At 40.6% G+C, this 18,925-nt stretch overlaps 1 protein-coding gene across 5 annotated transcripts in view; it reads right to left on the bottom strand.

The window, feature by feature from the left end:
• PRDM2 (PR/SET domain 2) overlaps window positions 1–18,925 on the bottom strand; it is a 111,679-nt gene that overhangs the window by 61,408 nt on the left and 31,346 nt on the right. For 3 of the 5 annotated variants that reach the window (XM_088790124.1, XM_088790125.1, XM_088790126.1), the window contains 3 exons: window positions 18,586–18,689; window positions 7,299–7,451; window positions 1,368–1,494 (listed from right to left, as the gene is read on the bottom strand). In XM_088790124.1, the coding sequence (XP_088646250.1) occupies window positions 1,368–1,494; window positions 7,299–7,451; window positions 18,586–18,594 (289 nt within the window). In that variant the 5' untranslated portion in view covers window positions 18,595–18,689. The remainder of the gene's footprint in view (window positions 1–1,367; window positions 1,495–7,298; window positions 7,452–18,585; window positions 18,690–18,925) is intronic. The other 2 variants (XM_088790127.1, XM_088790128.1) reach the window with 1 other exon arrangement.

Genomic DNA, 18,925 nt, shown 5'->3' with positions numbered 1-18,925 from the left:
GATCACCTGATTTAGGATCAAAGTATTTAATGACCTAAAACAGCCACAAAATCACGTTCAACAAACAGAGAACATGTATTTAATAAAAGGCCCACAAACTGTCCCTTGGATGAGTTAGCCGCATTTGCATTACACTGTGAAATAAAAAGAATATGTAATAGGAAAATCAGAACACTTCTTGCCTACATTTTTAAATATTACTTTTACATTTTTCCAAAATCAAGTTTATGTCATGATTTTATTTACAATATGACTTCCACAAATCACTTTGCACTGTTCTGAGTAAAGGGCAGACTAGTAAGTCCAGATAGATACAAAAATTTAGTTAAGACTAAGGCGGGCAAAAAAACAAGTTTTGTATTATCAGTAGGAAACTGCCACACGGTGCCTTGGCATATATTCAAACTGGGCTCTATAGAAGATTCACGAATTCACATTAAAAAATCTTCATTTAAAAAAATCCCAACAACGTGTCAAAGTGCCAGCTGGAAACACGATATATCCAATTAAACTATTTTCCTACCCGGAAATCATCCCCTCCCTTTTGTAAGTTTGACTAGCTTTCTTTACCTTGGTTCGAAAACGTGATAAAACAGAACTACTGGAGTTGAGTCAAAAGTGACAAAACAACACAGCCTTCAACTTCCATTTTGTTAATGGCCTCATTTCGGGAAGATCTGCTGTGCTAAGACCTTAAACCACCCCTGAAGGGTGTTGCAATCCTGCGCGGCGCGGCCTGGCCCCGCGTGGAGTGGGGCGGGGTGAAGAGCGGCGGGGCCCGTCCCGGAGACCCGCGCAGCAGCAGGGCCCGGCGCCCCGGGGCACCGAGTGGCAGGGCCCGATCCCGCGTGGAGTGACGCCGCCCGGCCCGGCCAGTTCCCTGCCCTCCGGGGGAGGCGAGCTCACCCGCCACAGCGCGTCCGGCGCTTCCCGCACAGTCCCGGGTGGGCAGGAGGCCACCGAATCTGCCAGAGCGGAAAATGTCACTCTCGGAACACATTTTATGACGCGTTCACTGGCAAATAGCACAAAAAGCTAAGAATATACCGGGCGTGCACGGCTCGGGGGAGACCGGCTGCTGCTCCCGCCCGCAAGTCCAGCTATTTTTGATGTCCGCCGAGTGAAGTGACAACCAGCCCGAGGGCGGCGCTGGGGTCCGCGCACTTTTCCACGCCCGGATTCCCAGCCCCAAGTTAGACAAGAGCCGAGCGGCGTCCGGCGCCGTGATTCAGCAGCGTCCCGGGGGAGGGGGCGGGGGGGCCGGAGCGCGGGCCGGCAGCCGGGCCGGAAAAGGTCACCGCGAGCCACGGGCTCCGCCGCAGCGCGGATCCGGAGTGGCGGGGGCGCGGGCATCGGCGGGCGCCTACCTTTCCTGCTTTTCGGGGAGCTCCGCTTGCTCCGGGCGCTGGCTCGCTCTTCCTCAATCGCAGCTGCTATCTCGGGGTTGTCTTCCCCATTGTACCAGACCAGGAGCTCCTCGCCCGGTGCGATTGGCTGCGGGGAGAGAAGAGACAGGAGCCAAGCCAATCAGCGCGGCGGTTGTTGGCGGGCGGGGGCGGGGCGGCGAGACGGAGGCCAGCCCGGCAGGAAGGGCTCCTGAACCCTCTGCGGCTGCGGGCTGGGCGGCTGCGGGAAGGGCCCCTCTGCTGGAGGGAGGACCTCACTTCCCTCCCGCCTCCTGTCCTGGGGGTCCGAATGGCCACTAGGAGAGATTACTTTCAACTCACAGCTGCCGAATCTTAGTGTTCAAAGCCCCACGACTACCTAGGCAGAAGGAAAAGGAAAACACGGAACCATTTTGCCCACAAAATGCAGCTGATGAGAAATTTAAAGTACAATTAAAAAGAGCCAGGCGGTTTGGAAAGAACTGCTGAAAACGAATGACCAGTGCACGGTTCAGATTCCAAGAGCAAGTTAAGCAGGATAGGGAAGAACTGTCTGCGCCGCACACTTATAAGTCACTGCTAATTCTACCACGGGAAGGCTGAAAGAGAAGAGCACACAAGTGTCCTGGCAGTGTATTATCCACGCACTGCCACCACCTGCCCCTCGACACCGCACATGGAGTTTACATGACAACTTAAATTTAGAAGGAAATGCCTAACAAAACCTACACGTAATATGCTCCTAAAACATTCGTAACAGCCCTGTGAGTCGTGAGGGCATGTAGCACCATCATACTGATCACATCTAGAATAACCTGAAGGAAAACTGAGGGAAAGGTTATCCTCCTAAACAGAACTGAAGGAAATGGCTTATCGGTTTCTCTCACAATGATTCATCTGCGCAACAAGTGCCAAGAGTATCCTATCCACACAAGTAAAATCCCACCTAAAACCCACTGAATAAAATTAGAATCCGTGAGTCCGTACTGATATAAAGGAACGAAAGAATGAATGAATGAACAAGTCAACACATAAGAAGGAAAGCTCTGCCTTAAAGTAGAACCCAACTAATCAATGAAAACAAAATAGAATTAGAAAATCACTGGTTTGCAGTCATCACAGTAATAAGTGATTCAGAAAAGAATCATTAACGGATGCCGAAAACTTGTAGGTGAAAGTTTGTGGAGTAGCAGAATACTTGCAAGGTCTCAAAATATCTCCCCATGAAACATGTATTAATTGCAAAGGGGAAAACGGTATCTTTATAAGACAAATAGACATTATGTGTCTCCTAACACCATGCACAGAAAAGAACAAAGCATCACTTCTAGAGATTTCTGCCCCAAATGCATGAAAATGTAATTTAATCATGATGAAACATAAGAGAAGCCCAATCTGTGGGACATTCTACAAAATGACCAGTTCTCTCTAAACTGAAAAGTTACGAAAGCAAAGGCTGAGGTTGTGTTCAAACTAAGGAGGCTGATCAGACATTATAACTGAATGCAAATGAATTTTCTTTTCAAATAAGGACATGATTGGAACTGATAAAATCTGAGTAAGGCGTGCAGATTAGCTAATACTGCCAGTTAGTGTCCCGATTTTGATCAATGCACTGTGGTTATGGCCTTCTTTTAGGAAAGCGGGGAATCCCACCTAACATGTCAGTTTAGGAACAACATAGTTCCTCGCTTCAACATACCTTCCAGTCTAGATGATACCCTTGCAAGTAAATATTATTTTGTTTAATTCTATGCAGAACTCACTGTTTATATAGTCCAAATTTTAAAATATTCTAAATTCTTTAAAACAAAAGAACAAGCCACTCTTTGCTCCCCCAACATTGGCTGAACCTGCCGTCTTCTCATCTTTATCAAACTATGTATTATAACTGCCCTTCTTGAGTCAGTTAAACCTAAATCAAAAAAAACTTAATACATACAAGATTTTAATGAGTTGAAATATATAAGATTTTACAAGTCAATATATAAGATTTTTATGAATTAAAGTAGCCATTACAAATGCCTTCTGGTACTCTGATGAGCTAATCTGTTTCTGTTGAAGGAATAGGCTTTTTTATTTAAATGAACAATCTATAGTTCCAAATGTATAATTTGCTTCTCCATTTTTTTGTTGTCTCTTATTCATGAAATGATGGTATCATAATATTTGAAATGATTAGGGTTTGCAGAAATATGTAAAGACTTAAATAAAACTAAAGTGAAAAAGAACATGGAAAAGAGTGAGGAAAATATATTCTCAATTTATTCCTAACCCAAAGAACATAAGCAGAACATCGGCTAAAGGGACCCACTGGGCATTTTCGTGATACCTCCCAGACTCAGCGCTTAAGCTTCCATGGTCACGCCACTGCAATCTCTGAGGAGTACCAACAGTACCAGCAACTGAGTGAAGTTAAATACGTATCAGCACAAACTCTTTACTCAGAGGGGCATTCTCTCTTTTGCTGTCGCAAAACACAATACAAAACACATCAGAATCTGTTTTTACCTCAAATCAAATACAAAATCTCTTAATGGCTAATGAGCTGGTGGGTAGCTATATTAAAAGCAACGTGATATGTTAGCTGGGGAATAACCTTCAAAATCATTAGCAGCTGAGGTGACTATTGTATTATCGACTATATAATTCCCAACTTCTATTAAAACAGATATACAAATAACAGACCTTTATGAAGAGGAAAATAGCACATTTAAGATTTTATAAGTCAAATTTCAGAATAAAATAAAATTTATGTTCTTAAACACAGGAAATATAAACCCACATTAAAAAAAATACGGCCAGAAATCCAAACCTCTTTTTTTATATATTGTATTTTGATGTTGAACAACAAAAAACAACAATTAAGAGACTTTAAACTCTTCCTAACTTTCCTGTAGGTTCTGACAGGCTTACGGAACCAAGCATACTCTCTTATCTAAATCTCAGTAAATACTATATAAACTTGAAATTTTACCAGACAAATTAGGAAGAGTCAGGGCTTCCAATAAATATTCCTAACACGAGGTCAAAATAAGAGAAATACTCCAGAATAACGGGAACACACAAAGCACCCCCGCGCTTTCCCACCGACAGTCTATTCCGCAACACCATCTTTCCAGTCACAGGTCAGACAACCTCAACTCCCGGGTCGTCTGAACTCCTGGGTGAACTGAAGATGAAAATCTCGAACTTCTCCCCTCAAGCCACTAAGGCCCCCGTGACCTGGCCCCTGCCCACCTCACCAGCCTCATCTAACCATGCCTCTCATTCCAGGCACATGGGCCTTGGCTATTCCTTTGGGGGGAAAAACCCCAATATCTAGCTTATTCTTACTTCCAGGCCTTTTCTGCTACCAGGGTCCCTCTCCTAGTCTGCTCTTACCACAGAGAACTCTGTGTGGCTGGCTTCTTCCCATGCCAGGCGGGGAGGTCATGTCTGTCTCCCCTTACTCACTACAGCTGAAGCTGCCCTCCCCCTACCTAGTCTCTATCACATTTTAGTGGCTTCAAGGCGCGTATCATGATCTGAAGTTATTTTGTTTACTTATTCACTTGCTTATTATCTGCCTCCTCACCCATAAATCGGAAGTTCCATGAAACCACAGACCTCATCTGTTCTGTTCGCTGCTACAGAAGAACACCTGGTACATACTAGACAATAAATATTTGTCAAACGAATGAATAGAAGAATGAATGGACAGCAGGCTAACAGTTAACTTCTGGGAATTTAAAATAGTTTTTAATCATATTACAAACAAAAACAGAGCTTGGATTTTCCAATTATTCGAGTGATAGTTGAGAAAGTGATATAGAGCGCAGACCATCACACGTAACTTGTTTACAAAATCTAACCCACAGAAAGCTTCATTCATACTTAGATAACCACTAATAAGAAATTGGAAAGGTCTTGTGCATACCTGAGCAGACACCAAAGGTCAGAGTTGGGGCAGATCTACAAAGACCAGAAATATGCTGCTGCAGATGAAGGTAGGTAACAATACTAGCAGCAGTGTAGCTAGTTAACACTTTTGAGTATTTGGCTTAGACTAGCAACACTTCACAGAACCTTACACATATTATCTTGTTTAATCTTCACAACAACTTTACGTATTAATTTTATTATTACCTCCATTTCTACAGATGAGAAAACTAAGACACAGAGAGTTGAAGTAACTTGTCATGGTCACACAACTGGAAGCCAAAATCTACTCACAAGGCAATCTGCTAGGCCCCACTCCTAACCATGACACCATCCCGCCTCACCCCGAAACAGAGGCTGTCATTCATGTAGCACTTACTAGGTGCTAGAGCTTTGCCCGTAATCACCTACGAAATCACCCTGAACCTATGACAGCAATACTGCAATTAGCTCTATCTTCCAAATAAGGGAATTGAGGCACAGAAAGGTGACTTGCTAGTCAAGTCACCATGACTTGCCTTGGGTCACACAAACCGCCAGAATCTAATCTGAACTCTGGCTTCAGAGTTCACTCTCCAAAACACTACGGATCTTGCTTCTCAATGTTTCTCCGATTTGCTATCAGAGATAAACACAGCCTCACGAAGGCACTCCGAGGTGTCCTGACGTCTCCCTGGGCTTGCTCTCCCTTGGAACCTCATCTATACCTCCCTTGATTGTCTCAGATTCATCCCCTGGCTGGCATTTCATCTCCACCAGGATTCTGTCTCACAGATTCAACCCAATGCCACAATTACTTTAAATAAATTTGAGAAACAGAATGAATTCCTGAATCAAATTTTGAATCTAATTTCAAATTTCAGTGTAACAAAATTGCATAATCCTACCTACTAGAAAATCATGCTTTTACAATATAGCAGAAAGAAAATGGAGAGAAGGTTGTACAAGTTTTAAATGAGAAAGTGGGTGTATATGCAGCAGAGGAAGTCCAATTGGCTACAGATGACAGGAAAAGAACAGCAAAAGAAAATGAAGCAGCTAATTGCTAACTACACTCCCAGAAGTCTTCGCGCTGTCACACAAGCAAAACCCAGCATGTGCAAAGCTGACTATCATCTTAAATGCTTGTTCATCTAGAGTTTTCAACTCCATGGAGATCATTTTCTTTCATGGACTGTCCCCTAATCTATGACATTTTTAATAGAAGTGAGTAAAGAGAAATGTGCCTTACAGCAATTTTAGGAAATACATCTATTCCACAAAGCAACAATCATCTATCTTTAGAGCCTCAAGACTCTGCGTTTGAGAACATTTCCATGCACTGAATGCAGGTTTGCCTTCTGAGAGAACATGACAACACGGGAGACGGACAGGGGCTTGCTCGTTGCAGAAATGCAGCCACACTCAACGTATCCTAATACTAACTTCCCTGAATGTACTCAGTGACCTCTGACTTCAGTACAAACCTTAAAAACATGACTTTCCTCTTCTTTTCATCTCAACCATGAATGTCTCTAAATAAAAATCTGACAGCAGGAAGAAAATGTTCTGTTGAATTCCCATTCTGAATAAAAGTTAGGGAAAAGAAAAGTTAATTCAAGGCTACATTACACTGAAGACTAAGAATGTGTTTTCAGTTAACACAGAACCACTGGTATTGACAGTTTCTCACAGTTGCATAAATCTGCCCGACATACAGGTCCCAATGCATTAGTGTCTCAGGAGGAGGGAAGTCGCTGCCACACACTTATCAGGACCTACAAAGATGCAGCATGTAATTACTTAACACGATCTCCATGCTTCAGTGCCCTTACACACACGAAGCACGGCAACTGTATATTTAAAACACAGACCTTTCGATGTGTTGATGAACCACTTTCCAATACAATCCTTTCAAGGTCTGCAGAGTTGTTATTGTCAGCCACGACCAGGGACAGTATTTGCAAAACGCATACAAAGTAACTAACGGCAGACTGATTCTAACACTCTTACCTTTAAAGTTTTATAGTAAATGGCCCTGTTGATTTCCAGTGGAAATAAATTCTGCTCTTCTCCGGAGCAAGCCCAGTTTACGTATCGCAGCCAGTTCCCCTTCTCTGGATCGGTGGCATCAATGCACATCCAACCCAAATTTGGGTAATATACCTTGGGAGGGGGAAAAGAACACCGGGGTTAAACAGGAGTAGCTTTCAAATGTTGCCATTTTCAACTTTTACAAAGTCTTTGTCATTATATGCAAGTACTCTATAAAGCATGTCACAGAAACCAAATAAATAAGCAGCAAAGAAAAATAAATTGGATAAAAACGGAGATTCAAAACTGGGTAATCCTCCTTATTTTTCTGTCTGAGCTTGAGTAATTTTTTTCTCCTAAACTTGAAGAGCTATAATAAATATGCTTCATGATCTCTAAATGATTCGCAAATATGGACCCAAGGACAAATGACAACTCCATTCCCTAAAGATAGAGCTGGAACAGGGAGCTGGCAGCACCCAACACCCTGAACTTGCGGGCTGGTTGTGCAGGTCGAGTGCGGGGCCCAGTCCTGCGAGGTGACACAGCTCAGCAGGTGCCTTCACTGCAGGGCTGACACAACTTCAGGAGCAAACATGCAGTGTGAACCTCCAAGTGGATGAAAGGTATGATGCTTCTGCGAACTCAGGTCACCCTTTAACCCCTCTACCCAGAGCATCTGTCAGGACTGAGGTGCTATGGGACATACTCTGGGAAATACCAGTGTCCTCCCAAAAGAAAGATCAAACACCCGGCCCCTTTTTCAGCAGTCAGATCAAATGTCCTCTGCAAGAAGCTTTCCCTGACCAGCCAATCTCAGTCAGCTCCTCCTCCCAGATGCTTCCAGCACTTACCACTTCTTCACTTTAAAGAAAATCTATTAGGTTGGTGGAAAAGTAATTGTGGCTTTTGCGATTTTTAACCTGTGAAACCGCAATTACTTTTGCACCAAACTAATAGCAACTATTTTTAACTTTATCCTTGTCCATACATACATACATACATACATATTTTACTTCCCTGCAACTAGACTGTAAAACACTTGATTAGGCACGTAAATAGAAACACAGAATCAATCGGTGACAGACCTGTCAAAAACAAAGTAAAAGAAACAAATCTTTTACTTTCTCTGTAGGAAGAAAGGGCAGAATCTCGATGCTTCCATTTCTTCCCTACACGTACAGAGCCAAGGCTCCCATCACTTATCCCTCCTGGAACAGAGCCCCCACTCTCCACTCTGCTCTGTGGGCATGCCTGAGTCTCAGAGCCTGATTGCCGGGGGGCAGTGCCCACCATACTTCCTTCTGTTGGGAGTTAGATGCCAGGCATAATGCTATGTGCTTTCCACATTATCTCACTTAACCCCATGCAGCAGATTCATTAATATCTTATTTTAACATGTGGAAATTGAGGATCAAAAGTTAAATAATTTTCTCTACGCCGCCCACTTAACTAGTAGCAAAGACGAGCTTAAACCCAGACCTGCTGGGCCTCTACTTCCAGCCCCTTCCCGGATCATCCTACTGGAAAACCACAAATCTTCCTCTCCTCTCTCCATCGGCAGCCCCCGCCACCCCCAAACCCAATTTCTTTTTCTTCACAGCGACTGCATTCTTTTACAGTATGAGATCGACTCCTCATTTATTTCACTCCGTGACTGTCTCCCCAGCAGAGTATGAGCTCCAGGAGGAGACGTCTTAGCCTTGCCGTTCACTGCAGCACTCCAATACCTCGGCCGGTGCCGGGCTAGAGCAGCCTCTCACTAAACCACTAGGGGATGAATGACAGGATATCATTACACACAAATGTGTAACTGTCAGTTGACGAGCACCTGCTGTGTGACAGGAACCACGCTAGAAGGTGCTCTGCAGTCCGTATTTAATCACTGTAAGGGCTAAGGAGAATGTTTTCGCTATCCTGTAAGTACCCCCAGTGAGTTTATTCAAAAATTGGTTGTTTACTAAAACACCTATCTTCACCATTCTAAAGAGAGGTTATCCATGTTACACCCAAGTCCTTTTCAAACTCACTGTCACACTCACCCTCAGTGCTCGCTCGCTCTCTCTCTCTCTCTCTTTCTCACACACACACACACACTCCTCCCTTTAAAACAAAGAGCAAGAGCAGCCCCCAAATGGTATGTTATGGAGACAGAACAATGCAAAATGTAGAGTTAAACTCTGCACACCAAAACAATATAAGCTGCTTCACTTTTAAAATGTTTAAGAGATATTTTTGTCATGTTTGCCAGCATGATGAAGGAAAATGGGGTACTTGATCCTGTAACGTTGTCAGTCCATGTTAGTTAGGTTTTACTAATAAGTTAGGGATAAAGTCTTGTTTCGCTGTGTCACAATGGATGGCAGAACCCCACTCACTCCCCAGCCACACACCCACACAGCTCCAGACAGCAAGGGACAAAGAGAGATCATGCCGGAAACCCACACACGGTGAAAGAAGGCAGCTGGAAAGAGGCATCAAGAGGCGACCTACCAGCCTGCGCTAACAATACAGGCCGCGCAAGAACTTCCTGGCTCCCAGGTCCGTACAGACTTTTGCAAATAGCAAGGTATTCCACTTGAGTGAGTTCTTTACACATTACCCATTTTGTTTCAAAAGGGACAAAGGCATCTGCAAAGTCATGCTTAATTTACAGAAAAAGACGCACACTCCATGTTTTAAATGTGCAACAAGTAATTCACAAAGGAATATACATGGCCAAAACCTTGTGAAGAAAAAAAATTAAACTTACCTAATGATAATAAAAAACAACTTCAAATTATATCATTTTCATCTATCTTACTGGTAAAATTGGTTAAGGAAAAACAACAAGATTAGAAAGCAGGCATTCCCCCAATCAATGCTGATCAGAGAATAAACTAGTATCATTTTTTAGATGAAATTTGGCAGTACTTCACAAAAAACAAACACTAAAATGTACACACTCCTTAACCAGCATATACACTTGTAGGAATTTATCCTCATGAGGTAACTGGGCAACTGTACCCAGATGTGTGTCCAGAGATGTACAAGGCAGTGAAGTTTATACTACAGACTTTCTAACTCATTCATAAGTGGAAAACACTGTGGGTTTAGTAACTGTGATAACCCAGGCATACAGCAGAATATTTAACAGACGTTAAAAAGTACTACTGTGTACACGATTAAGTGGCTTATGTGGAAACTTTTATTTTCTGTTAGGTATTTCTGTATTCCTTAAGAATTTTTCCGATAAACACAGTATTTCTATAATTAGAAGGAAAAAAAGGTAACCAGAAGTTGTAGAAATGCATTACTGGTATAAAAGATAGTCACAATACACTGATGACTGAATAAAGCCGTTTACAGAAAGCATGGCTTGTATGATACCATTTTTGTTTTAAACATGAATATCTGAAGGAAAAAAGACTCCAAAAGTAAGTGAAAATGCTAATAATGGTTTTCTCTGAAAAGTGGGATTATCCATGATTTTAGTTTTTCTTCTGCTTATCAGAATTAGTACTTTTTTCTCCACTGATTTAGTATAATCTCCAAGTAAAAAAGGGAGGTGGGTGGGGAGAGCAAGTGAGTCTTATCAATGAAAACCTAAGTGGCCTCCGTCTGCTGAATGCTAACCTAAAACACTGCTCTTCCTTCTCCTCCTCCTCCCATCACACACACATTTCTAAAAAATACGTGGCATTCTCATTTTTATTGAGAGTTAACCTTATAATTAGGAACTGGGATGTCCCTAATTATATGTGCTTTTCTAAATTCCTACCTTGCTTGGTCAAACCTTGGTTTCCAATCAAAATTAATTTCAGTGACCGACACACAGAACCTAATATTTAAAATGAGACAGGTTTTTGCTTAATATAACTACAAATTACTAGACTGCAAAAGTGCCACAACACCATTACACTAGGGTAGTGCAATGTAGGGCATAAGCCTGCAAAGACAGTGGAGAACCAAACAGAATCCCTTCCTCAATGTAAAAGCAGATAAAACTCCCGCATGGCTCAAGCTCAATAAATGATATGTAACAAATCTATTTTCAAATCTATACGATTAAGAAATACTCAAGCTAACTTGATCCAAAGGAGAAATATTTCCATATAATCAATAATTTTCCCTGATCCAATTTATAAAACAGTCCCTTATAACAAAGCAAGGTACCTGACTGTGGACGACGTACTAGGAAAATAATTTTTACAAGTTAATTTTCAAATGGAAATTCCCTATTTGGAGGGAAAGAACTGAAGAAAGGGAAACACCTCTATGCCAAGCACTGAGCTAGATGCTTTATGTTATTTTAGTTAATTTTTACAAGACTTATGAAATATTATTAAGCTCCTTTTACATATAGGGACAATACGGAAGGTTGGTAATTTTATTACAATATTGAAGTCACTAAACGTCAGAGCCAGGATTCAAATCTGGTCCCCCCATTCGCTCCTACATTTCTTTTTTATCTCTTTCCCAGCCCCTCCTCCCACCCTCAACCTTCCCTAGGTTATTCAGGCCGGCCCTCCTTCCTGACTCTACCACTGAGCAGAGACTAGGTATTAACTCTTTGTCAAACAGAACATAATTCTCATTCCACCCAGTTTCCATTTAATTTAATCCAGTCATTTCGAAATAGTCAAAAAAATCATCTAAATTCACAAACTCCAATTTAAAAACACATTCAAAATTAAATCCTCATGACATACAGAGAAAGGCTCTAAAGAACAAACCACACTGTTAAACAGTTACCTCATGGGTTGGGGAATGGGGGTTTTAACTTACATCCTTCCCTTTCATTTGTTTGTTATACTGTGTGTGTGTGTAAATTTAAAAAAAAAAAAAAAATTCTCATTCATTTAATGCAAACATACCTTCATTCAAACCCTAAACTGTGCCTATGAGGTCCTCACCCAATCTCAACTTGCAGCAACCAACTGACTTTTTGACAGAAATTCACTCCCAGGAATTAAGACAGGGCAATGCAGACACCGCCTCATACTATACACTCTCATGCTGAGCTAAGTTTTTATTCACCCAAACCAGCCCCCCAAAGTTCAAGTCTACAGTTTAACAAGGCCGTTCCACGGGCTGGCCGCTGGATGTGCCCCTCCTACGAAGGCTCTAACACAACGATGATGGAGACAGACCCTCTCCTGAAGGTCCAAGCTCCATTCCAGTGACTCTTGTTTGTCATTATGGTTTGAGGCGCCTTTTCATTTTTATTTCCCTGGGGATCTAGCTTGCTGAGTTTCCAACATTATGATCTGTACACCGTTTTCCACTTTCCCTGTCTAAACAAATGGAAATATAATTAGGTATTGTCTTGTCTGTCTTCCAAGACAGACAGGGAAAGTGGCAAACGGTATACAGGTCCCTTCTCCACCAGCCCAGCTTGTACAGCGTGCACTCCTTATGTAAATAACTCAGACAGCTTTCGGAAGTCATTTCCAGGATGTCTCCCACACAATATTCCAATTTTTTGGTTCAAAATACAGTCCATACTCTCTAACATTAGAAAAGAAATTCTAAACAAAAATAAACACTGGAGATCATTTAAAAAATACTCAACTACCAAAAAAAAATTATCCTCTACATGATAATTCAAGTATTTTTCTTTGATGTTCAAATCAACTAATACTGTATTTACTGAGCCAGCAACGTCTATGTCAAATATTTCATATACATCATCTCATTTGTAACCAATCAAATCTATGAGGAGCTTGTTACCCTCATTTATAGTCTGATTTTGGCATAAGAGCATTTCAATGAAAACATTTAGTAAAAGTTGTATTTTTGTAAGTTATAAAGAATTTTATTAACACCGTTAGCTATGTTCATATTCCAGTTGTTTCTGAGTTACAGAATGTGATACTTGGGGGGCTTGGGAAGGACTATAAAACTGTCACCCTATAGAAGTAACTTTCTGGTGGCTACAGACTAAACTGGATCTTTGACACCAGCCACTGCCCTCCTCAGACTTGTTTAGAAAACCAGGGCCTTCTTTTAAGACCTATTGAAATGCATCACCATATCTAAAATATTCTGAAGATTCTAGAATAAGGGAAATGAAACAGAGTCCAATAGGTGGTAGCATATTTTACTCCAATAAACCAGCCAACAACACAAATTTAAAAACTAAATAGCTGGGCCTCTCAAGCTTGCAAAGCCCAGTCCCACAGCCATCGTTACCATGGCCCCACACGGGCTGACCCTTGACCCTCTCTTTTGAAATAACTTTAAGTTTCATACACGAATGTTTCTGGAAAATCTCCCAACAAGAGATACTCAATAAATGCTGACCGGCTCACAGTAGACCCCCAACCAACATCCACTGAATGAACAAAACATTCTTAAATTAGAAATTGTAACTCTGGAGAATGGATGCCTAGGAATTCCATAATACCCTAGAAATCATATGCAAATTTTGTGCATATATGTGCATTCATATATCTTCTGGGGAGATTTTCAAAAAAGAGTAAGACTCTCTGGGCTCTGTTGCTGGAAGGAACGCTAGGAGTAGCAGCTTTAAGACACCAAGCAAGCACTTGGCACTCTCATCTGTGGAAAGATTCGGGGCATCTCTAGTATTCTTTTATTCCACCAAAAGAATCTCCACGGGGCACTTCCCATAGTCTATACAATACCACATATGCTATAGGCCAAGATCGCTGCTCCAGAAACGAAGACAGTTCCGAGCACATGGCACAAATTAACGAATAGGACTCAAATGAGTGAATGAATAAACCCTCAAAGAGAATTTTTTTTTGCACCAGACCAAGCTGCTAATCTGAGTACAAGTTAACTTATTCAGGAAGATTGCTTAATTCTCTGTACATCAATGTCCTCATCTGTCCTGAAGTTCTTGAGAGGAGGAGAATATGATTGGCCCAGCCGTTGCCATGACAACTAACTCCACAGCTAGCCCACTTTTAAGTACCAAGTTCAAAATCTTTGCACTGCTATTAACCACACAGCTTCCCTAAGGTTAACCTAAGACACCAGCCATCACCACACTCACTCCCACTGCTTCTCTTCTCCACACGCTGAGACCAGGGATTGGCCAAATTTTTCCATAAAGAGCGAGACAATAAATCTTTTCAGTTTTGCAGGTCATACAGTCTCTGTTGCAACTGCTCAACTCTGCCACCCTAGGGCAAAGCAGCCGTAGATAACATGTAAATGAACGAGTGCTGCTGTGTTCCAATGAAACTTGATTCATGGACTAAAATTTGAATTTCATATAATTTTCAAGTGTCACAAAACATTTGATTTTTTTGTTTAATCCACTTAATAATGTAAAAACCACTCTTAGCTCCAGGACTATAAAAAAACAGGTGGCAGGTTAGATTTCCCCGTCGTCTAGGTCTTTTCCTATGATACGACTTTGACAAACGGTTTAGATATTGGAGGGGAATAGTAGGAGCTGAGCAGGATTTCCTGGAGAAATGTTCTGTAGAATCAAATGGTTGACTTCTCTACTCTTTTTCTTGCTTCCCTTTTTAACTTAGAAATAATCTGAAATTCAACAAATTGAGAAAGCAAAGACTATAAAATATAAAACACGCTTGTTAATATCTAATCATAACAGTACTGATTGTTTTCACTTTTTAAAAAAATTAAAGTCTTGTCATTATAGAGATATAATTTCTCTATCAATTTTAGTTGAAATACAATTCTACTTCTTCCCTCCATCCCCCGACACAAAATTTGTTGCCTGAATAATATGCAAACAGAAGCAGTGAATTATCAGCTTTTATCTACAACAATGGGGAAAAAACTATTAAAAAGATTAACAACACTGGGTTTTAAGAAGCTAAGAAGAAATATGTACTCTTGGTAGTTACGTAAATTAGTACAATCCTTCTTGGAGGTCTATTAGGGAAATGCTACCAAATATTAAAATGTACAAAATAACTTTTCACTTAATTCTACTTGTAGGAATTTACCTTAAGATAACTACACAGGTCATCAAATATATATTTAGAATGAATTTCATACTTTGAAGAATTGTTAATGTCATGTAAATATTAAAACTATTTAAATGTCCAACTGGTTAAACAATAAACACAACAGATTTCTGAGTACCATAAGAAATAATGATGTAGATAAGTATTTGACACAGGTATGTCCATAACATATTGAAAGAAAAAAGCACATTAAAAACTACATGTATTGTTTGCTCTCTTGCATGAAATGTCTATATATGGTGTTTGTATCTGTACCACTCAGTGTATGTGAGAGACAGAAGAAAAACAGAGAGGCAGAGAAACTGAGTTTAAAAAATGTTCCCCAGAATGTTCACAGATGATTTTTACTTTCTTGTTTATAGTTTTCTGTATTGTTTATATATTTTGCAATGAGCGTGTACTGCCTTTATAATTTTTAGAAAACTTATTAGATGTACAACACCAAGAGTGAACCCTAATGTCAATTAGGGCACTGAAGTGATACTACTGTGTCAATGCAGGTTCATCGATTGTAACAAATGTACCATCGGGTACAGGATGTTGACAGTGGGAGGTGTCATACAGGCACTCCTTGTACTTTCTGCTCAGTTTTGCTGTAAACTTAAAACTGCTCTAAAAAATGAAGTCTATTTTTAAAAAGACATTAATATAATTTGTATGCAAACAACTCAAAAGTTCTGTTCATCAGAAGCAATTTGAGTCCCACAGAAGTGAAGGTAAAAGGCTTTCCTCACAAGCAGCTCTAGGCTACTGCGACTGCTCTCAGCGTGTGCGGGGCAGTCAGGGGAAGTACTACGTCCAGCAGCTCAGCCGGCTGGCAGCTCCCCACCAGAAACTGACCAAACAATGTTCTCTTTGGAGAACCTGGCTGTTTTGTGCATTCACCCTGCGGATACTCTACTGTTTCTCGCCTGTTATTTCTGATTTCATAGAATGTTTTCAGTGAAAGCTGAGAGGATTTAAAGACTGTGTTAGACAATCAGGGCTCAAGAAAAGCAACTTAACACTTTTGTCTTTGATTAGCCTTCAAATGGAGTTCTAGCTGGGGCAAAAGACCGGGCTGCTAAACGAGAAGCTGTTCTTAAGGGGCTTTAATGGAAGAACAGATGCCAAGATGATATTTTAATGATAAGCAGTTTCTATTACATTAATAAGAGGCATTTTGATGCAAGTCTGAGGATAAGAGCGAGAAGGTTGGAATGACTTAACGGGGAAACACTAAATTTTAGCTGGATTCTTACTTTCTTCTTCGTAAGAAATAAGTACATTACAATTTATGCTCCCTGTACTTTGCCAAAATGCATACTTCTACATATATGTCATACACACACACACACACACACACACACACACACACACTTACACACACACTTTTATTGTAACAGAGCAAAAGGCTTAAAAGTTGCTGTATAGAATATACCTTACAGTTGGAACTATCTGAATGGCATCCAGATTTTTTTCTTTTTTTCCAGGAAGGAAAGGCCAGCCCGGACGAGAACTAAATCTTTAAACCTGACCAACAAGAGCTGGCAATGTCCTAAGGATTCACAAACTGGCGTAGTAGAGAAGTAGAAGTATCTTAACAATGGGATGTTAAGAGGCTTATAGTAGAAATCAAGTCCCTAATACGCCCTGGTGCCAAACCACAATTTTCACCAAGCTACTATTTCAATACAAATGGAGCTTAATGGACAAAAGGCACTACTAACATTTTATACAACATGCCCAACAATATCAAACTGCTATGTTGGGTAAAATACGGACCATAAATTTAGGGCAAATATTAATGGATTTGTTCAAGCTTAGCATTCTACACACAGAACTAGAGGGCACATTTCCCAGGTCCTAACATCGTCACTCAGAGAAGTGCTAACCTGAGAGAGAATATTTGTTAGTTTCCCTTGGGAAACTTCTAAAATTAAAAATGGAGTTTATTTTGGAGCATAATTTTGTGGTTAAGAAATTCATAACCACTCATAGCAATATCATTTTTCTGACTGGGCAGTTTTTCTATAAATATTTTCTATAAAATTTCACCTTAAAAGTGGTGAAAAAGTATAACGGAATTATTCTCATGGAAAATCCTCATTTCCTAAGGCCCCTTAGGTTGTCATCAGATTTACTATACGGAATTCACAACAAACAAAGAAACTCAAAATTACCGGGAAAAACTGTTGGAATTTTCAAGTTGAGAAACACTGCTTACAGCACCGAGAAAAACAGCAATATACTTCAAATGTACAAATTCCACAGAACTTCTTGATGGAAAGTATCCAGACATTCCTAGGCATACTTTATTTTTCAGCTTTTATATGTTTACATGTGAAACAGATGTGATTCAATTTAAGACAATCTGATAGGAATGCTTTTCCTCACCACCGAAAAACTTCATTTGCTTTAAAAAGGAGTCACACCACTGAGTTCCTGTAAGAAGGTGAGGGGCATGCTGGAAGCACCTGATCAGAACTCAACTCCACATCGGTGCTGAATTCGCACACAACTCGCCAATAAACGGTAACACCAGATTTTTATCTTCATAGCTACCTTCCTGAGAAAGTTCTGTATTCTCTCCATTTTAAAATTAAGGGTTTTCGCCAGAGGTTAGGTACCCTGCCCAGAGTCTCAAAGGTCAAGTGGTAGAATTTGAACACAGGCAATCGAATGAAACATTTTGAACTGCCTCACTGTCGGACAGCAGACGTGGGTTCTCGTTTTGCAATGACACCACTCCCAACATGAGGGCCCCACAGGGAAGAGCAGCTCACCTCTGTCCTTGACCGCGTCACCTCCGTAAGGACAGTGCTAATGCGCTGCTAGCTCCCAGGGTTGCTGGGAGAATATGACATGGACAGAATGGAAGCCTTTTGAAGAGTTCAAAGTGCTACGTAAACGTGCCATGTGCTAAATATACTCAATTCTGACTATTCCAGCAAAACAGAGATGGCTTTCTAAAATACAGAGAAGACACTAGCAGTGTCTTATGTGCGGCTACCTTGGGGTGCCTTTATGGCATCTACCTGGAAGCCCGTAAAGTCACAGACGGAAGTCTTGGCTGCACACACCCTGAACAAGGCAATATAACGAGTGGATTTGACATTTATCGTTGACGACCAAGCAGGCTCAAAACACAAATAAATGTAAACAGCAGTCTGTATCCAAGGAAATACATATTCTCCTTAATAAAAATACTCTCGATTTTAAGGAACACATTTAAATGGTTGTTTCTATTTCAAAATGTAAAATACTAAAAGAATAGAATGATTATTTTTAATGTATAGAACTCTGATAAACAAAGAACCAGAATTCTTTCTTACCTCCCACATGTACACATTATTCTTAACCTGAGATCTTTTTTTCTTATCACCAACAAATGGCCCAAACTTTTTGCCTTTTAAAATTGGTTTAGTGGCCCAGACACCTAGAAAATAAAATCAATATTTTTATGATGTATGTGGTTATTTTAAAGATTGAAGCATTAAAATCAATTCAGTTTCACAAAATGGTTAAAAGCCTACACAGCCTAAAAACAAAATAACGTTAAATCAACTGAGATCACAGTGAAATCAAATTAAGTCAAGTCTTCAATGGTGATTTTTATTTTTCCTCTTTCTATTCTTCTGTATTTTCCAAATGGCCTATAAATACCCTATTTTT

The sequence above is a fragment of the Rhinolophus sinicus genome, chromosome 14, assembly GCF_057876585.1.
Source record: "Rhinolophus sinicus isolate RSI-liver-muscle chromosome 14, RSI-T2T, whole genome shotgun sequence".
NCBI classification, from domain to species: Eukaryota; Metazoa; Chordata; class Mammalia; order Chiroptera; family Rhinolophidae; genus Rhinolophus; species Rhinolophus sinicus.
This window is presented reverse-complemented; position numbering and strand designations above follow the sequence as displayed.